The sequence below is a fragment of the Nanorana parkeri genome, unplaced genomic scaffold (assembly GCF_000935625.1).
Source record: "Nanorana parkeri isolate BGI_ZX_2015 unplaced genomic scaffold, ASM93562v1 scaffold454, whole genome shotgun sequence".
In the NCBI taxonomy this organism is placed as follows: domain Eukaryota; kingdom Metazoa; phylum Chordata; class Amphibia; order Anura; family Dicroglossidae; genus Nanorana; species Nanorana parkeri.
Window position 1 is genome coordinate 71,334 of NW_017306722.1, and position 19,024 is coordinate 90,357.

At 39.7% G+C, this 19,024-nt stretch overlaps 1 protein-coding gene across 1 annotated transcript in view; it reads left to right on the forward strand.

The window, feature by feature from the left end:
• MAGI2 (membrane associated guanylate kinase, WW and PDZ domain containing 2) overlaps positions 1-19,024 on the forward strand; it is a gene marked incomplete at its 5' end in the record, with an annotated part of 203,533 nt that overhangs the window by 54,218 nt on the left and 130,291 nt on the right. The window contains 3 exons of the mRNA XM_018560419.1: positions 14,230-14,287; positions 16,797-16,918; positions 17,210-17,392. Coding sequence (XP_018415921.1) covers positions 14,230-14,287; positions 16,797-16,918; positions 17,210-17,392 — 363 coding nt within the window. The remainder of the gene's footprint in view (positions 1-14,229; positions 14,288-16,796; positions 16,919-17,209; positions 17,393-19,024) is intronic.

Sequence of the window (19,024 nt, forward strand, 5' to 3'; positions counted from 1 at the left end):
AATCATGTCTAAAAGGTGCATGCATTCACATATAGTGTAAATGTATCCTTATGTGTTCCACCTATTGTAATTACAATTCTGCACTATAATTACATTGTAAATGTTCTCCTAAGCCCTCCAAAATTGAATTGCCCCCGTTTAGGTAGTTTTGTGGCTTGCATATTTTGTAAGGTGAAACTATGACTTTTCTGTGTTATGTCATTAGCGTATCAAAACAACATTACTGTACATATGCACCAGGACACATGTTTCAAATAATAAAACAAGTTGAAGCAGATGTTGGGTGCTTTGTAAGGTATAAATATTGAAGAGATAATGAGCTAGGTATTTCATTAGTGATTGCAGCAGAAAATGCATATGGTGGTTCTCTACTGAGCCGTTACAGCAGGAGTTATGTCATAAACCAGGGAGAAACTGACACTTATCTAGAATGACTCAAATTGAAAACTTCTAACATAACCAAATCCTCTATTTTATCACTGGCAAATTGGCATATTAAGTGGGCAGTAAATTTGCAAAGTCCTCATATGAATGCAAACAAAATATGTAATTTGTATACTGCGCAAACAGCAGATGCACGTTTTCTTCTTGGTGCTGTCATTATAGACATGTATAGAGATAAAGAATTTTGGCAGATGGCATAACAAATCAAATGAAGCAAAAACTACCTCCCAAACACGTACATATTTCTTGTCATCAGATGGCTGCAAAAGCTTTTCTACATACTCATTTAATGGTAGGCTGTCTTGGATTAAAAAACCCTTATAGACATATTTCACTTTGTTCTTATATAAATGTTCTTATATAAATGAGCAGTACACTACAATGCTTGGGCAGAAAGTCGGTTTAGATCATTAAAAACGAATGATTTTGTTTTAGTTTAAGCTATGATCCAGGCAAACCGCTAAATATACAGATGTAATACATGATATGAGAGCTAGTTTATGTTCCAGTATTTACACAGCCCTGCCACAGAGCACAGCCAGCATGGAGACCTGACTTTTCTCTACAGCAGTTAGAAAATACATCTTGACCCTGCCACCAGCCTGTGATTGGGCAGTGAAGAAGCAGCACAGTGATGAGCTCACCTCCCTGTCCCTGCCATCTCTTCCTGTCAGCACCTGTGAACTGCAGCATAACTGATTTGCTTCATGTGCTGCTTTTCCTCCTAATATGAGCTCTGCTGTAAATGAGGATTTAAGAGGCTTGCACCAAGTCAAACCCAGGTAAAATTCAGGTTAAAATACAATCAATTACTTTTGTAATGAACACATGCCTGAAATGGTTGATTTTATTTTATATTTCTGGAGTTCACCTTTAGGGTTTGTTCACATCATCAGCTGTGCTCAACCGCATGGCTGCTGATGTGTGTGTGCCCATACAGTACCAATTCTTTCTTTGAGCCACATTGCTCTGTTTCTTATTTTTTTTTTAGTTGGAACATTTATTGAGTGACATTTTATTAAGTTCTATGGGCTCATCGTGGTGCAATGCGGTTGCACCACATCTGACTGCGGTGCACTTCTAAAAAAGTACTGCAGTGCACACCACTGGAAAGCAGTGGTTTTAACTGTCACTATCCATGGCAAGGCAAATTGCCTTGTCTTGCGTTTGGGCTACACTTGCCATTTTGGTGGTGTGAACGAATCCTTCCACATACTGATGTGCTGACTATGGCAGAACTTATACATTGTGTGGGATCCTTAAAAGATTAATTTTTAGCCCCTTGTCCAACTCCCAGCCGGCGTGATCAGAGTGCCCCTTGTATTTGGGACATTACCAGAGCCTTTCCTAGCATGCCCCATTGATGGCTAAGCTGTTGCCAGCATAGTTCTCGGATTCGTTGGAATGTGCAAACACTACCGTTATATAATAAATTATCTGAGTGTGGGTTGTTGAATATAAAAATCCCCTTAATATAGTAGAACAACTGGTCTGACTATGTGACAAAATCAACTCCAGTCAATCTTTTTGTTTCTTAATAGACTAATGAAGAGTTAAAATAGAACTGAAGACAAAACCTTTTTTAGTTTTGGATAGAGTAAGGGAGGGTTATAACCCCTTTTTTTGCCATCTGTGTCCCATTGGAGGGATTTCCATTCACTTCTTGTCCCATAGCCACAACAAGAAGTGGGAGGAAATCTCTCCAAAATGTAGGAAATACCTGCTGGTCAGCAGGGTCAACAGAACTAGAGTCCTCATTAGAAGATTTCCCATATATTCCTGTTCTAGAGACCACCTAAAATAGGATTTTACTTCACTTTCAGTGATAACAGTTTCCAGGACAAATAGGGTGAATCTCTCTAATGGGGAAAAAAGTTTTTGCTTCAGTCGCACTTTAACATTTATGTCAGGTTTCCTTTTTCTGGGTGAGGAAAGCACCAAAAGCAGAACAGTTTTAATTTATTTAGGCTCTTGTATCATAAAAAAAACAAAGCGTTTTGGGGGTTCAAATGATACCCTTGCTTCCAGGTTTGTTACTGTTGAATTGTGTACTGGACTAATAAAATGAAAGGGACCCTGAAGGATAATTGATATGGTGTCTCCTTTTTATGTCTCACTGGAACAAGAAAAAGGATACATGCTGCACTCCTTCACATATAGATTTGCAAATGGATGCTTGAAATGACTGCAGATGGTTCTGCCACGTGTGGATAATTGAGAGATGACGATCAGAGATGACCATCTCTGAGCCTGATAAAGGGGACCCTGCATGGCCCCGAAAGCGCTTGCAACTGAGAGACAGCATACATCAATAAATTAACACTTGATGCATTCATCGATTTGGTGTGCTGGTGACATTCTTCAATTATCCTTTTTATGTCTAACACCATTATGGAGATTTTCCCTTGTTTTCTCTTCCTGTGACATCCATTCGGGAAATGTAGGGTGCAGTTGTCACCAGACCAAGAAGGCAGGAACTGCAATAAAATCCTTGTCAGTCAATAACCCTTTCTCACTCTAATAAAAAATTGTGGTTTTGTCTTCATCTGCTTGCTCATTGGAGAAATGTCCCATTGCTTCCTTTACTGACTGTAAGTGAGTGGAGTTCTCCTCATAGGGGACACAAATGGCAATAAAAGCCCTTCTCCACGCTAGCCTAAATAAAATAATTATGAAATGAAGGGTTGAAGATTTCACTGCAGGCACAAACACAGGGCAGTAATGAGAACTCATAGATGGTGATGGAACACTGATCTTCTACCACTCACATAGCAGTAATATAATACACTGCCTGTCCCAAAAAAAAGTCCCACACTCTAATATTTCATTAGACCGCCTTTACCTTTGATTTTAGTACACATTCACTGTGGCATCATTTCAATAAGCTTATGCAACGTCACAACATTTATTTCCGTCCAGAGCTGCATTATTTTTTCACCAAGATCTAGTTGTGATGAGGGGAGAGTCGGAGCACTGTGTAAAGTCTTCTCCAGCACATCCCAAAGATTCTCAATTGGGTTAAGGTCTAGACTCTGTGGTGGCCAATCCATGTGTTAAAATGATGTCTCATGTTCCCCGAACCACTCTTTCGCAATTTGGGACAGATGAATCCTGGCATTGTCATCTTGGAATATGCCTGTGACATCAAGGAAGGAAAAAATCCATTGATGGAAAAACCTGGTTTATATTATTATTATTATTATTATTATTATTATACGGATTTATATAGCGCCAACAGTTTGTACAGGGCTTTACAATATAAAGGAAGACATTATGGTTACAATACAAGTCAAGATGGTTAGGAGGGTCTTGCAATGAAGAGAGCTTACAATCTAAAATGGAAGGGCAAGTGATACAATAGGTGGTAGCTGTGTGGGGAGGAATTGTTTGAAAAAGTGATAGTACAGTGGAAAGTTTGAGGTGAAATAGGCTTCCCTGAAGAGACGAGTCTTTAGGGAATATTCAGGTAGGCAGCTGGCCTCATTTTTGGGAGGACAGGCTCAACCTAAACTAATTATCCAATGGAAGGCTCAGACCTATTTGCTTAGCTAAATCCAGGTGGTGACCTTTGTCTGCTTTCTAAACATCTTTCAGGAACATGTGGGGTCACCACGCAGTTAATGGTTAAACCTGACAAAGGCTCAGGTACCAGACATCTTGGCTTTTGGTTGCACTTTTAAATGATTATACATTAATCTCTGACAGGGCAGTCATGCTTTCTTGCAGTCACCCTGAAAAGTATGAAATTATTTGAATGACATGCTTTGTCCTTTTAAAATGTAGTTCACTTAATCTTGCCGTTACACCTCAGTGAATAGTTTGATAAGAAATAATTTGAAATGATTAAGCATATTCAAAAGCCAACTAAGGGTGAATAGCTGCTTTTGCTTTTCTATGGGATTCATTTTAAGCATGTGTTATATGATGGAGTACAATGCTGGCCATGTTAATGAGATTAATTCGAAGAAGTGCCTGTTACTTGAGCTGCATTATTTAAAATTCAGCCAGACTATTGCACCGAAACAATTAATTAAAAAAAAAAGCCCTGATGGATGCAGCTCCAATTAGTTCAAATTTTTAGAGGCATTTAAAAGATCATCTGTAGTACAGCGCACTTCACATTTGGAACTCAAAACAGTGGAGCAGGTTATCATAGCAAAAAAGATTTCTGCCATCATTTCTCATGCAAAAAATAAAAATGCAAAGATTTAAAGTATAGATAAGGCCAAAACCTGTTTTTAGGTAGAATAGGGGCATTATTTTGCCATGTGTCTAAATAGGGAGATTGCCCTTCACTTCCTGTCTCGCAGACTCAAACAGAAAGTTCAGAAGATATGTTTTCAATGTGAGGGAAATCCAGCCGTCACAAAAGCAAGTCAAAACATCAGCAAAATAATGGGTGACAATAGAAATGCACTCTCACCCATGATCTGTATAGAAGGACCTTTAAATACAACGGAAGAGACTGGTGGATTGTAGAATCGGTTAGGAAAGAAGAGGTATGCTTCTCCCAACACAGGTGAACAATGCATATGAGCTGACATCAGATGGCTTCAAAATTGCTTGTAAAACCAAACTGCAGCTTAACACTAGCAGAAAAGAGAAGCACATGGACGGGCAGCACAAAATAGTGCAATTACCACAAATACTTTAATGAAAAACAATAAAATGCGCTCACACTAGGAGTGTAAGCAGAGTCTCGGTGTAACAGTACCCTTCAGGTGGCCAGCAATCCGGGGCTGCGACTGGGACAGAATCTGTCAACAAAAATAAAAAGCATAGTTTAGTATAATGGGGAAGAGTTAGAACTTCTGACAGGGGCTGACTGGCAACTTTTAGCCCAGGGGGCAAGTACAACCTAGAGGCCCATGAAGCTTTAAAAAAAAAAAAAACAGGAAACGGTCGGGAAGCTCACCGGGAGGAGAGGGTGCATGTCCTCAGCGTGAGCGGATTTACTGGCGTGTGCGGTGATCCGCCCCTGACTTCTGACAATGTTTTTTTGCTGCCCGTGCCTTCTCCGATGACATCCCCTCCTTCCATTTCTTCTATGAGTACCACATGGACCAGATGTAAAAATAAATCTGCACAGTGGAATCACAGACCAATAAATACCTGACAGAAATTATACCTTTTACAAACTCTATTGTTTAGTTTAAAACAACAACAAAAACCCTGTCTGGAGTTGGTCTTTAAACCGGAGAAATGTGCTCTCCTGTGTGGTACTGCAAAAAAAGGAACAAACAGAAGAGCGCCACAACCTAGCGCAATAACAGATGGCAAGGGGATAATGTAGCAAAAGGTGATGGCATTATACTTGCATTGTAACAGTGTAGATGATTTTTGATACAAAGTGTATGGGACGTTCTCTCTGTGGATTCCTTGGTTGGTGATCATTTGAACAAACAGCTCTTGAAATGTAAGCACAAATAAAAAAAATGACCAGCATGCTGATTGTGTGTTACTGTGGACATTTATTGAATAAAGGATGTAAAATTGCACTCACATAAGTGTATGGCAAATGGTGCCCATCAGGTGGTCCAGCAATACTGTCCATCAGGGCAGAGCAGCAGCTGGATGGTGGTGGGTGAAACAGGAGCCACAACACTTTCTATCTGCCCAGAGAGGGAGCAGGATGGTGTTTGTGTGCAGAGGAGGGAGTTGCACACTAGTCGACCTGGCAGAACAGCAGCTGGAAGGCACTGGGTGAAGGAAGGAGCCAGCTCGCAGATGATCCTGTGGGTGTGTGGTGTAGCAGGGATGGTAGGGAACACCAGCAGTGGGTTTCAGGGAGGTGGAGCGGTGTGGACTGGGGTGGCGGCAAAGCGTTTTGAGGCTTTGATCATTTTTCTCAAGCCAGTTAAGGTGGATCCAGGGCAAGGGTAGGCAAACTCCGGCCATCCAGCAGTGGTAAAACTACAAATCTCATAATGCATCTGCCTCTGGGAGTCATGCCTCTGGCTGTCAGTCTTGCAGTGTCTCTTGGGAATTGTAGTTGCAACACAGCTGGAGGGCTGGAGTTTGCCTATCCCTGCTCTGTCTCATCCACACCCCTGTGTTTAGCTTTTCTAAATGCAGGAGAAGTTATCTGGGAAGTAGAAACAACTTTTATGCTTCCCAGATCCCTTTTTCTTGTGTTCCTGCATGTGTTTGCATGCGCTTAGACTAAGGCACTATAGACTTAGACTAAGACTAAGGTATATGGAAATATACCACTCCTCCATGGCTTTAGCAGAGGAAAGACAGCCAGGTCAGAGTTTGTCTTTGCTCCAACCAAACAGATATATTGTAAAGCAAGAATCGGTCCACACTCCATTCCATGATGAATCAGTTTATTGAAAGCTCATCAATGACACTAAGTCCTGCCTTGGGTCTGCCCCTCTCACATGTTTCACCAAAATCTGGGCTTAGTCAAAGAGAGATTCAGCATGGAACAGAGTGCGGCTGGATTCTACCTTTACTATATGCATGCACTTTGTTTCTAATCAGATCCTAGATGCACCGAGCAGCATTCGGCTATTTACTCACTGCTGTTCAGCATCTATGAGAATAGGCCGAACAGCAGCGAGTACCCTGCCAGAGGTTCGGCTCAGCCGATCCAGATGTTGGATCGGCTGAGTTGAACTTCTACTACACTTCAAGTCTGCCAAACATGCTGAGCATGTTTGGCCGACCCGAAGCCACACTAAACCACCCGATGTACGGCTGATTTCAGCCGATATACGGCTGAAATCAGCCCTACAAGCCTGAAGTGAATAGCCGAACAGCGTTCGGCTCACTTCACTTCGGGTCGGTTATTCACTCGGCTGCCGTCGGCAGCTTAGTGAATAGACCCCTTAGTGTTTTGATGTTCTTAAGTCACCAGTGACTTCACCTAAAGGGGTCTTGTCAATATGAGGGGGACTTTCTCCTTAGGACATTCCTAATCTCCAGGATAGATCACACTTGAAGTACATATGTCCGCCCTTTACTTGGTAGGTCTGGAGGACAAAGGAGGTGAAATAACCAAAACTCACATGAGACACCTACAGCTCCTTGGCCAGCAGTCGCTGGATGGGTCCCAACTACCAGAAGTATTTAATCTGATGCACTAGTGTTGATGCATCTGTTTCAGTGATCACTCTAGAGGAAAATCTTCTTGGAACTACCTGGCCTGCTTTCTCAAACAAAGGGGCAATAACCTCTAGGCCCAGCCTCTAGCCCGGTGGCCCCAAAGCCAGGCACACAGCCTTCACACAGCCATCCCCTTTCCAGGGGGAGGGTAAGTAAAGGAATTCCCCCTCCCAGGACGGAAGAACAGGGGTTCCAGAACATTGCATCCCTGCTATATCAAACCTAGTTCCAACCAGCTAATGACACGCTGACTAAGGGTTGGCTAGCTTGCAAACACAGGACTCTCTGTATCAAGCACTAACACAAGTCTCTAACACTACCTCAACAAAGTAATTGCCAGGTGATATCACACAGATCACCTCTATGTCAATGCTCTACAATATAAGTCAAAACACTAAAATAAAAGTAAAACGGAGCAGAGCAAGGCTGTTAGAAAACACATCCCGGCATTAGTGTGTACTCTTGCCTTGACTAACCAGAATCCACATCTCCACATTATTTAATAAGACTGTAATGAGATGCTACAAATTGTCTCTGGTGCATACCTCCCACTCAAGCAGTCACTCACTACAACTCCATATGTGGGAGACAGTTCCTCTAAACCTTACACTCTTTTGTTTAGCAGCCAACACCTTCAGGAATACCTCACGGAAGCAAAGATACCTGTATCTCTACATCCCTAGGTCCAAGACCTGGTCAGAGAGACAGGGCCTCAAAAATTACTTCCACGGGGCAGATGGTTCCCCAGGCCCACTTATTTGTTTAGGGCATTAAACATCTATAAAACACAGAACCCCTCTAGCACACCCTGCTGGAGCAAGCTAAAACAACATATATAGTATTTGAGGTTGAATAAAGACATTAGTCCATCAAGTCCAACCTATAGGATCTCATTCTTAGGAGTACTTGTACCCCTGTATATTACGGTCCCTTCGAAAATCGTCCAAAAGTTTCTTGAACAATTCCACATTATTTGCTGAAATCACCGCCTGTGGCAGTGAGTTCCAGACTCTAACTGCTCTAACTGTGAAGAACCCCCTTCGCCCCTTGTGCTTGAATTTTTTTTTCCACCAATTTTAGGTGGTGGCCTCTAGTTTTTGTAATGGAGTTAATTTTAAATAGTTTATCGCTAATGTTGCTGCCACCATTGAACATCTTGTACATGGAAATCATATCCCCCTTAATCTCCTTAACTCCAATGTGAACATGTTTAAATTTAGTAGCCTCGTCTCATAGTTCTGGTCCTCCATACCCCTAGTTAGTTTGGTTGCCCTCCGCTGGACTCTTTCCAGCTCAAGGACATCTTTTCTTAGTACTGGTGACCAGAACTGGACCGCGTACTCCAGATGAGGTCGAACCAATGATCTATAAAGTGGCAAAATTATGACTTGACTTGAATAGGACTTGAAAGAAAAGTCACTCTATGCTTAGAGAAACATTTCTGTTGAGATACAGATAGTCTGACTACAGACCTCTGCTTGCTACAGAAATCACAAAAATACAAAAAGGAATTTTAGCAAAAATATGTCCCTACACACATTTAACCATGTTCTTCCCAGGACGGAAGAACACGGGTTCCAGAACATTGCATCCCTGCTTTATCAAAGCTAGTTCCAACCAGCTAATGACATGCTGACTAAGGGTTGGCTAGCTTGCAAACAGGACTCTCTGTATAAAGCACTAACACAAGTCTCTAACACTACCTCAATAAAGTAATTGGCAGGTGATGTCACACAGATCATCTCTATGTCAATGCTCTACAGTATAAGTCAAAACACTAAAATAAAAGAAAAATGGAGCAGAGCAAGGCTGTTAGAAAACACGTCCCTGCATTAGTGTGTACTCTTGCCTTGACTAACCAGAATCCATATCTCCACATTATTTAATAAGACTGTAATGAGATGCTACAAATTGTCTCTGGTGCAGTACCAGTATATTATGCTACAAAATGCTTTGAGTACACATAAGGGGATCTGTAGCACACAAGAAAGTGATGTGGATACCACTTGAGACAAATAACTAACCTTTCACATCGCTGGAATGCCCTTAGTTTAGAGTTGTTTACACATTATTATACTATGCAATTTGTTGAGTGAAAATTTAATTTTCTTCTTCCTTGTGTTGCTCTGCTTGAAAATTGTAATACAGTATTTTTTAACACATAGTGAATGCTATCCAGGGCCCTCCAAAATGATAATTGGCCTTCTTGTGTTTAGTTACCCATTGTTTTCAGGTACAGTTATATTTTAAATCTTTGTTTATATTCTTTAATTCTTCATCAGATGCCAATATAGAGTACCTGACTTTGAAAAAATGACAATTGATACTGTAATATAAACATAAAATAAAATGCATTATATATAGACGATATATACTTCAAGTCATTCTGCATGCAATGGCTAACAACCGTGTGGGATTTTATTACCTTTTTCTACATAATATACAAATGGAGTAATTACTGTGGGTGAGAGAGCATGAATTTAGAATTGCCTTCTTTAGAGAAATTGATAGTGAGTAGTGTAATTCTTTGCAATTGCTGTTTAGACATACTACAAAATAGCTTTCTCAATGTGAGATCCATTAGCAGGCTAGGTTTTGAAAAACAATGATCTTTAATTCATTAAAGCCAAACATGGTAATTAATAAAAATGCAGAACAGAGAACTAATCATTTTTTCTCTGAAAATGATTAAGGGATTATTCAGGCCAGGACTCATTGTCCAGAACTGCATTGTTAAAGGAATCAATTATTTTTTAAGACAGCTCTTTACTCTTGTACACATTTATTATTGTTGTCCTTATATGTGAAGAAATTAGTATAAACCCTGGATGCTCAAACTGTAACCTGTTTTTGCACAGGATCATACAGCTTTTTTTTTAACAGCAACACTTTTTCTAACAGAAAAGCATGGCCAAGTGGAGAACATTTTTTACTGACGGCCTCAAAAATCACAGAAACCCCTATCACCAACTACAACAGTCAATATTTAAACTGTAGAAACTATATGTGTAATGCTTTTTGTACTGATATTCAATAGATGTGACTAAATAGTGACTTTCAGCTCATCAGAGACTAGATTGTGAAAATCACATTCTACCTGGTAATAAAGTCTCAAGAACATTTAGTCTCAGGTGTGGTGTTTTGCTTAGGATTTACAGAAACTGGCACTATTCACTTTAGTTTGTTCAAAAATTTTAAAAAAACTAGTTTACTGAGCATGGCAATATGGGGAAGAGGGTGAGATATAGATCAGGATATCCCCAAGATACAGTAGTTCTCAAACTTCAAGCAAGGCCTTATTCTCTTCTAGATCTTCATAGAAGTCCAGCTTGGTTTCCTCTATACAGAGACTATGCTGGCTGGACTCTTACAAATCTGTGGCTCCTTGGTAATTGTGGTTCTAGTGGTGTCTCTCAGTTTTTATCTTCCAAGGCAGGAAATCATAGAATGTTTCCTGTATATACTTCCCACTCAAACATGGCAATATGGGAAAGAGGGTGAGATATAGATCAGGATATCCCCAAAAATACAGTAGATCTCAAACCTCAAGCTAGGCCTTATTCTCCTAGATTTTTCCATAAGTCTATCTTGATTCCCTCTATACACCGACTAAGCTGGCTGGACTCTTACACAGCTCTGGCTCCTAGGCAATTGAGGTTCTAGTTTTTATTTTCCAAGGCAGGATGACCTGTGTATACTTCCCACTCAAGCAGTCACTCACTACAACTGCATGTGGGAGACAGTTCCTCTAAACCTTACACTCTTTTGTTTAGCAGCCAACACCTTCAGGAATACCTCACGGAAGCAAAGATACCTGTATCTCTACATCCCTAGGTCCAAGACCTGGTCAGAGAGACAGGGCCTCAAAAATTACTTCCACGGGGCAGATGGTTCCCCAGGCCCACTTATTTGTTTAGGGCATTAAACATCTATAAAACACAGGAACCCCTCTAGCACACCCTGCTGGAGCAAGCTAAAACAACATATGGCAAAGAAAATTCACTCTATGCTTAGAGAAACATTTCTGTTGAGATACAGATAGTCTGACTACAGACCTCTGCTTGCTACAGAAATCACAAAAATACAAAAAGGAATTTTAGCAAAAAAAAATGTGTGTCCCTACACACATTAAACCCATTAAAAATAAACTGCTTCGCTTCATGGCATAAAAGTCAAACAATGAGTATAACTAAAATTTTGCATAACTAAGTGCGTGAATTGAACACATTAATAACAACTGATGTGTAGCCTGCCATTTTATCTTCGTTTTGTTGCAGTGAGTATCATACCTGGGAATTTTCAAAGTCAATGAGCCTGAAACTGGAGGTGAAGTAATAGCAGCATGCCGAAATACGGGGTATTAGATGCGCTGCGCCAAAATAGAGACACCGTTTGTGGCCTGCTTAGTGTCCCACAGTGATCTGAAGTTTTTACTAGTGGAGCACATAAGGCTCAATTCACATAGAAAACTCACAAGGATAAGAATTTTTATTGTCAAGTCTTGAGTCTAATGAGATTTGAACATTACAGACATATGGCTAAAATAATGATCCTTATCGTCATGTGGACCTGCAAACTGGCACAGAGAAGTCAGCTAAGTTATTTCAGTGCGCTATCAGTACCTTTCTTCATGCCTATTATAGAAGGATAAAAAAAAAATAAGGTTTCATTGCCAAAGCTACTTAAAAAAGAGCCAAAGTCAGATTGGGGTACTGAATGTGCCAAGTTACAACAATGAGCAATACTAAAAAACAATAAAAGAATCTGTGACTCCTAAACAAATGTCAGTGAATAAATAATATATAAATCAGATGTGAAGTCTGTAATGTTCATAACTCTGAAGATATGTCCATAAAAAAACAGAAATAGTGATGAATATGTCTTGTTCCTTCACCAAATGCACCAGTTGTAGGGGTTCTCACCTTCTTGATAGACCCCAACAAAAGGTCAAATTGGGCAATTCCCCCAAGGGAAAAAAAAGCTATACGTGTGTGTGTGTATACTGTATATACTGTATATACACATATATATGTATATATGTACTGTATATACTAACAGAGTAAATGCACATCAGTGCATGTGCATGATCACCCACAAGCTCACAAATAAAACATGCCTACAAAGTAGAGCATAAATCATACTCTTTTTCTTTTTGGATAACACGATTCTGGTATTGAAATCCTATTCTGAGGAGGCCTACAGTTCAATAAAGATCGGAGGTAATTGTTTCCCCACTAAAGAAGTTATATACAGATCTGTCTGCTGGTTTGATTACATTATTGGAGGACATCTGTGGGCGATTGGAGTCGAGGGTTCCCTACCCTGGTTAAGGGTCTATCAATAAGTTGAGCACCCCTACATCTGGTGTGGTGCATTTGGTGAAGGAACAAGAAATATTCATCACTATTGCTGTTTTTATATGGACATAGCTTCAGAGTTATGAACATTACATACTTCACATATGATTTATATATTATTTATTCACTGACATTTGTTTGAGTCACAGATTATTTTAATGCGTTTGTTTTTTTTGCTCATTGTTGTAGCTCGGCACATTCAGTTTTTGTTTTTTTTCATGTATACACACTCACATTGGGTGTACATTCCAGTGCCTTGTAGCTTACTTATCGATGCAATATATATATATATATATATAATGAATTTATCCACCGCTAAAAAGCACCCCCTCAGCAGAGGCACTCGTAGATCTCAATAGAACACAGGTGCTGTGATGTCAGTAGTTCAGTTGGCAAGCTGGAATCATACAGGGTACAGGGGAAACTGTAGGAAAAGCCTGCTTCTAGCAGTTTGTGGTTTCCAGTACTGTAATTCAATACTTAAATCAGTACAATGCAACATAAACATCATCTTTAGCTTCCTGTAGTGAATCCGAGGCACGTGGAGCAAAAGCCTGTGGACAGGCTGAATATAAGCAAACGATTGTTTAAACTGACCTAGTCCTATAATATCTGCTCTCAAAGCTCAGGAAAGTGAAAGGCAGAGGTAGAGTATAGTTTTATAACCTAACCACAAGCAGTATTGTAGATTATCATGCCATGATGTAGTAAGAAAGGTTACTCTCTGGAAACCGACATACTTCCAGCTGCCAATTCCTGGTAGTCACTCTTTGATAGGACAATGTTAAGCTAATTGGCCCTGGTTTAATGTTTACAGAACCTAATTACTTCAGCATACTTTCAGATGAATGAGCTCAAACTTATCCAGGGATGTTCTCATGAACTAGCCACATTTTTAGCATTGGCAGATAAACTGCAATCTAAAGTAAACTCTAACAATGTCCTAATAAATCTGGTCATATTTCTGCATTTTAGGCTGTTATACTGATGGCACCATCCATCATTTCATAGGTATATAGCTGTAAGGAGCGCTCTGGATTACATAGATATACTCTTGTATGCTCTTACAACAAACTTCTTTTTTTTTTTTGCTCTGACAAACATATCATTGAAAGTGTTTTGTTACATTTGCTTGAAAAATTAAAAAAATACCTGTTGATCCTGCCAGAAATTCATTTTGACAATGTTATCAAGAAGTGTGTTAGGACCACAGACCACCTCTTTGTGTTATGGAAAATAGGGCTGATATTAGTACTCACTGTTTTTAACCTGCTGCAATGGCATTTCAGTTAAATGTGTTCCAAAATATTTATTTCAGAGCTTCCATATGGCTGGGAGAAAATTGATGATCCCATTTATGGCACGTACTATGTCGAGTAAGTAAGCTGTATGTGTTTTGCACTGTATAAATGTATAGACATTATGATTACATAGTTTCATGTAGAAAAGCAGTTCTTAGTATTCCAAATTCGCGAAAGTTAAATTATGCTGTTATAGGCTATTGTCATGCATGCTGTCACCGCACTGCCTTAAAGCGATAAGTGACTTTGGGTCATGGCATAATTGTTCTAAATCCTAATAAGTTAAATACATTTTTTGTTTGGCCTAAGAGTGGACATTATAGGCATTAGCATTCTTCATTATTGCCTCTAGCTAAATAAAGTAATTAATCATAAAATGTAAATTGACATTTATTACAGAACAGTTTGTTCTGCCTCCTAGATTCCTTGTAAACCAACACAGATGCTTTTGTATGATTATGAACAACCGTGGATATGTTTCTTAAAGATAAGGTTGCAGAGATGTGAGGGCAGACTGCTAAATCACATCAATATTCAGTAATATAACTAAAATGTAATAAATGTAATAAATTGAGTGTTTTATTATTACATGATTTATTTCATACCGGTCTTCATACTTAAAGCATACATTTTAGGGATGCTCCAAAACCATTTTTCCAGACTGAGTACGAGCATCGATACTTTTGCTCAAGTACTCATCGATACCAATTACCAATACTTATTTTTTTTGTGTCATGTGACAATACAGTAGGGATGCACCGATACCGATACTAGTATCGGTATCGGTGCAGATGCCGAGTATTTGGGCGAGCACTCGTACCTGCCCAAATGCTCTGATGCCTAGCCCGATACTTCCTGTATCAGGAAGCCAGCTTCTGGTATCGATATTCAGTATCAGCGAGTACAGGAAAAAAAATCGGTACTCGTACTCAATAACAAAATAACGGTATCGGTGCATCCTTACAATACAGACTAGCAATTTTAAGACAGTGGTGAAGTGCCAGGGCCCGGTCGCAGCTGCAACCTCTGGGCCCCTGGTAGCTCTGCAATTGACTCCAAGCTGTAGCGGGGCTATAAATCTCAGCAATACATTATATAGCAAAGCAGAATACCACCAGCTATAAAGGATTACAAATATCAGCAATACATTATACAACAATTCAGAATACCACCAACTGTAGAGCTCTACAAATCCCAGGAATACATTATACAGCAATTCAGAATACCACCAGCTATAAAGCACTAGAAATCCAAGCAATATATTATACAGCAATGCAGAAAAATACCATCAACTATAGAGGTCTACAAAGCCCAGCAATACATTATACAGCAATGCAGAATAATCGTTTATGAATTTGCTACATACGTTGTGCTGCCACTCTGCTCCGGATCACCAGCCTGATGTCTCAGGCAGAGGGTCTCAGGAGGGGAGTGGGGGGTTTCAGCAGGGGGATATGTGCAGGTGGTGGAATCGCTGTAAGCAGGCGCCGCATGGTTCCCAAGAAGGCTGCCGAAAGGTCCCCAGCAAGCGTGGGCCCTTTAGGCAGCCAAACAATTAAAAAAATTAAAGTGCTGCTATCGGTTTTTGGTATCGGGGCATTTTTAGGAATACGAGTACTCCTGAAAATTGGCACCAATACCGATACTAGTATTGGTGCTTCCTTAATACCTTTATCTTAGAGTGCTTTAAAGTGTTCACAATTAATAGCATATAATAGTTTAAATAAGGACCATTTTGAAGCTTCTCTAATCCCACCACTGCCTTACACTTTTAAGGTCTTGAACTTTGCATAAGCAAGGAAACTTTTTACAGTATAATTATTATCCTGGATCCCTCAGATCAAATGCTAACAAAATGTGATTAGAACTATTTTTATTTTTCCTGTTTTAGCCTTTTCTTTATCTATTTTGTTCATGCCAAATTCCATTAAATTATTTTAATAGAATGGGGAAGAGTAAGAACTTTTGAGTCTCCGTCCTGTCTCTGACTGTCCTATTTGTTCAATGGGTGTCAGAAAAGGAATTAAAGGCGGATCTCTACAATGAGGACATAGACCCATTAAAACACTGTTATTAAATGACAAGTTTTGCCTGTTTTTTTATTGCTGTCTGTGCCCTTTTTGGAGAGATTTCACTTCACTTCTGTCTAGGGGACAGGTGTCAGGCAAAACACAAAAGGCACACAGACAGCATTTAAAGCCTTACCAATGTTCGAACCCTTTCCCACTTTTTACGCTAAAAAGTCGCACTTTAATTATTTTGACTTCTATAGTATTATTTAGATTAATATTATCATCTGTGTTTGCATTTATAATTTACAACTAGATAATGTTCAGCTTATTTCTGAAAGCCAGAGGAAAGAGATGCAAAGGCTGAGCTGTTGCCTATTGGTTTAAATTAGATTTTCTTTTCACATTAAAATAATTATTTTTGCTACTTTATTATCCAAAATTATTTGGTCAGTTTATTTACATGAACTCCTCAATTTTCAGTGCACTTATTTTACTGTTTAGAAGTCTTGTGTGAAGTAGCTGGTATATGTTGGGAATCTACTTCAGTAAAATAATGTTTACGTTTTTCACAGTCACATAAACAGAAGAACACAGTTTGAGAATCCAGTGTTAGAAGCAAAACGGAAGCTCCAACAGCACAACATGCCCACAACAGAATTGGGGACCCAGCCTATACAGGCCCAGGTGTTTAGAGGTACATATGATTTCAGCTTTGCAATGGATCATTTTAAAACCTTGGAGTCACTTGCAAACATAGTCATGTATGTAAACCCATATTATAAACAAAACAGATTTGTAAGTGTTTTTAAAGGTCAATTTCATAGTTGAGGATCAGATCAACTAATTTATATTAAAGCAGGAGTAGTAACTTTGTAATTACCTCTGCTCTGTCACAGCTCTGAGATGTTAATCTCTCACTGCTGACTCATTTCACATTGCAAAAACTGTTACTGTATGTGTGAAACATAGTTTTTTCTTACAACAGAAAAGCCGCTTTTTACACGAGATGCATCACAGTTGAAAGGGACTTTTTTAAGCACTACACTAAAGAAAAGTAACATGGGCTTTGGATTTACCATCATTGGGGGAGATGAGCCTGACGAGTTTCTGCAAGTTAAGAGTGTCATTCCTGAAGGACCTGCTGCCCAAGATGGCAAAATGGAAACAGGTAAGACACACTGTCACTGTAATGCATTATTTTGAAACAAATGTTATTTAGCTCAGTTAAGACTTGGTTAGGAATGCTCAGGGCTGAAAATGTATGACTTTCATTGGCTGTAAGGGCAGAAAAAAGGAGGCTCCCGGTAGGTAGTACTGACCTTTCCCAAGCAGTTAGATTATGGGCTTACTGCATATGTTATGCTTATTTCTCACGTGCTCATGAGGGTCAAGCATTGTAGCACAGCTGACGGAGCATTTTCAAAACAGTTAGGCCATATCTGCCTTTGTGTTACATGGCTTCCCCAGTGGACCCCCCTCCATGCCAGGAGAGTGATTTGATGGCCCCAATAGCAGTGGTGCTGGATTCTATTCTGTATCCAGCACTTGCGTGAATCCATTTTAATGTTTTGAATTCTCTCCAGTTGTGCTGGTCCTGTAAAAGGTTTGAATATTGTGATACTCCAGGATTGCTTGTGCTGTGACTATAGGTAACTATTTCTGATGGTGGATATTTAGAAAAATTCCAAGGTATTGAGCCAACAATAACACCAGGAGCAATGGGTAAGCCATGCTGGTACTAGCAATGACATTCTGGAAGAGCTGAAATGTTGCTGGTAACAGGATCATAAATTTTTGTTTTAAGAGAGACCAAACCGCACTATTGTCACTTTTCTTTGGACACATTATTTAAAAAATTAACCCGTGCAGTGGATCTACTCCCGCACTGCTCAGGGTTAACTGCTCATTTTGGTCTTGGGGCTGGAATTTAGAAGATATACTCACCTGATCCTCGGTCCTGCGGAAGTGAGCACTCTCATCCTCCACTTCAGCGATGGTATGTCCATCGGTATTCTCACATCTAATGCAGGTGAATGACCTGCATTAGACGTGATGATGTCAGTGGGGCATAGACCAGGAAGGAAGTGGTTGTAGGTCTAGCAGCCAGGTGGGATCAAGGATCAGGTAAGTATATTTGTTTTTATTTGAGCCACTAGATCAAAATGAGCAGTTAACCCTTACAGTGTCCCGTTATCCCCACTAAATAAATAGTTTCAGGAAAAAAATGCATGTCTTTACCTGTGCTAACTCTAAGCACCAGCCTAAAGTTACATAATTGAGCATAAACTACAGGAAAAATAAAAGATCAAATCAGATTGGTTGCTGTTGGAGCAATAACAAGTGAAACAAACTGGTGTGCTAGTCATTGCTGTTTTTCAGCTGTAACTGTAAATAACTTTAAATTTACTAAAATCAGAAAGTTAGTGATATTAACCCCTTCATGACTGAGGCCCTTTTTTCATTTTTTGCACCCATGTTATATTCCACATTTTAGGCCTGAAAATGACGTAAAACCCCCCAACATTATATATTTTCTGAATGCCAAGACCCTATAGAATAAAAAAGGATTTTTAGCTATTTCAAATGCTGGTTAAATCACTAACAATGGATTCTGCTTCTTGATGTTTAAAAGCTTTAGTTTCCTGCAGAATCAGCTGGTCCCCTGATCACTAGTCCTAACTTCCTGTTTTAGAGTGACTACTTTTTCAAGCAAAATGCTATGCAGTCACCCTTGTGTGTGCTAGTATGCTGTGTGTCTCCACAAACACACAGACACAGCAAATCAAGCTACTTCCCTCCC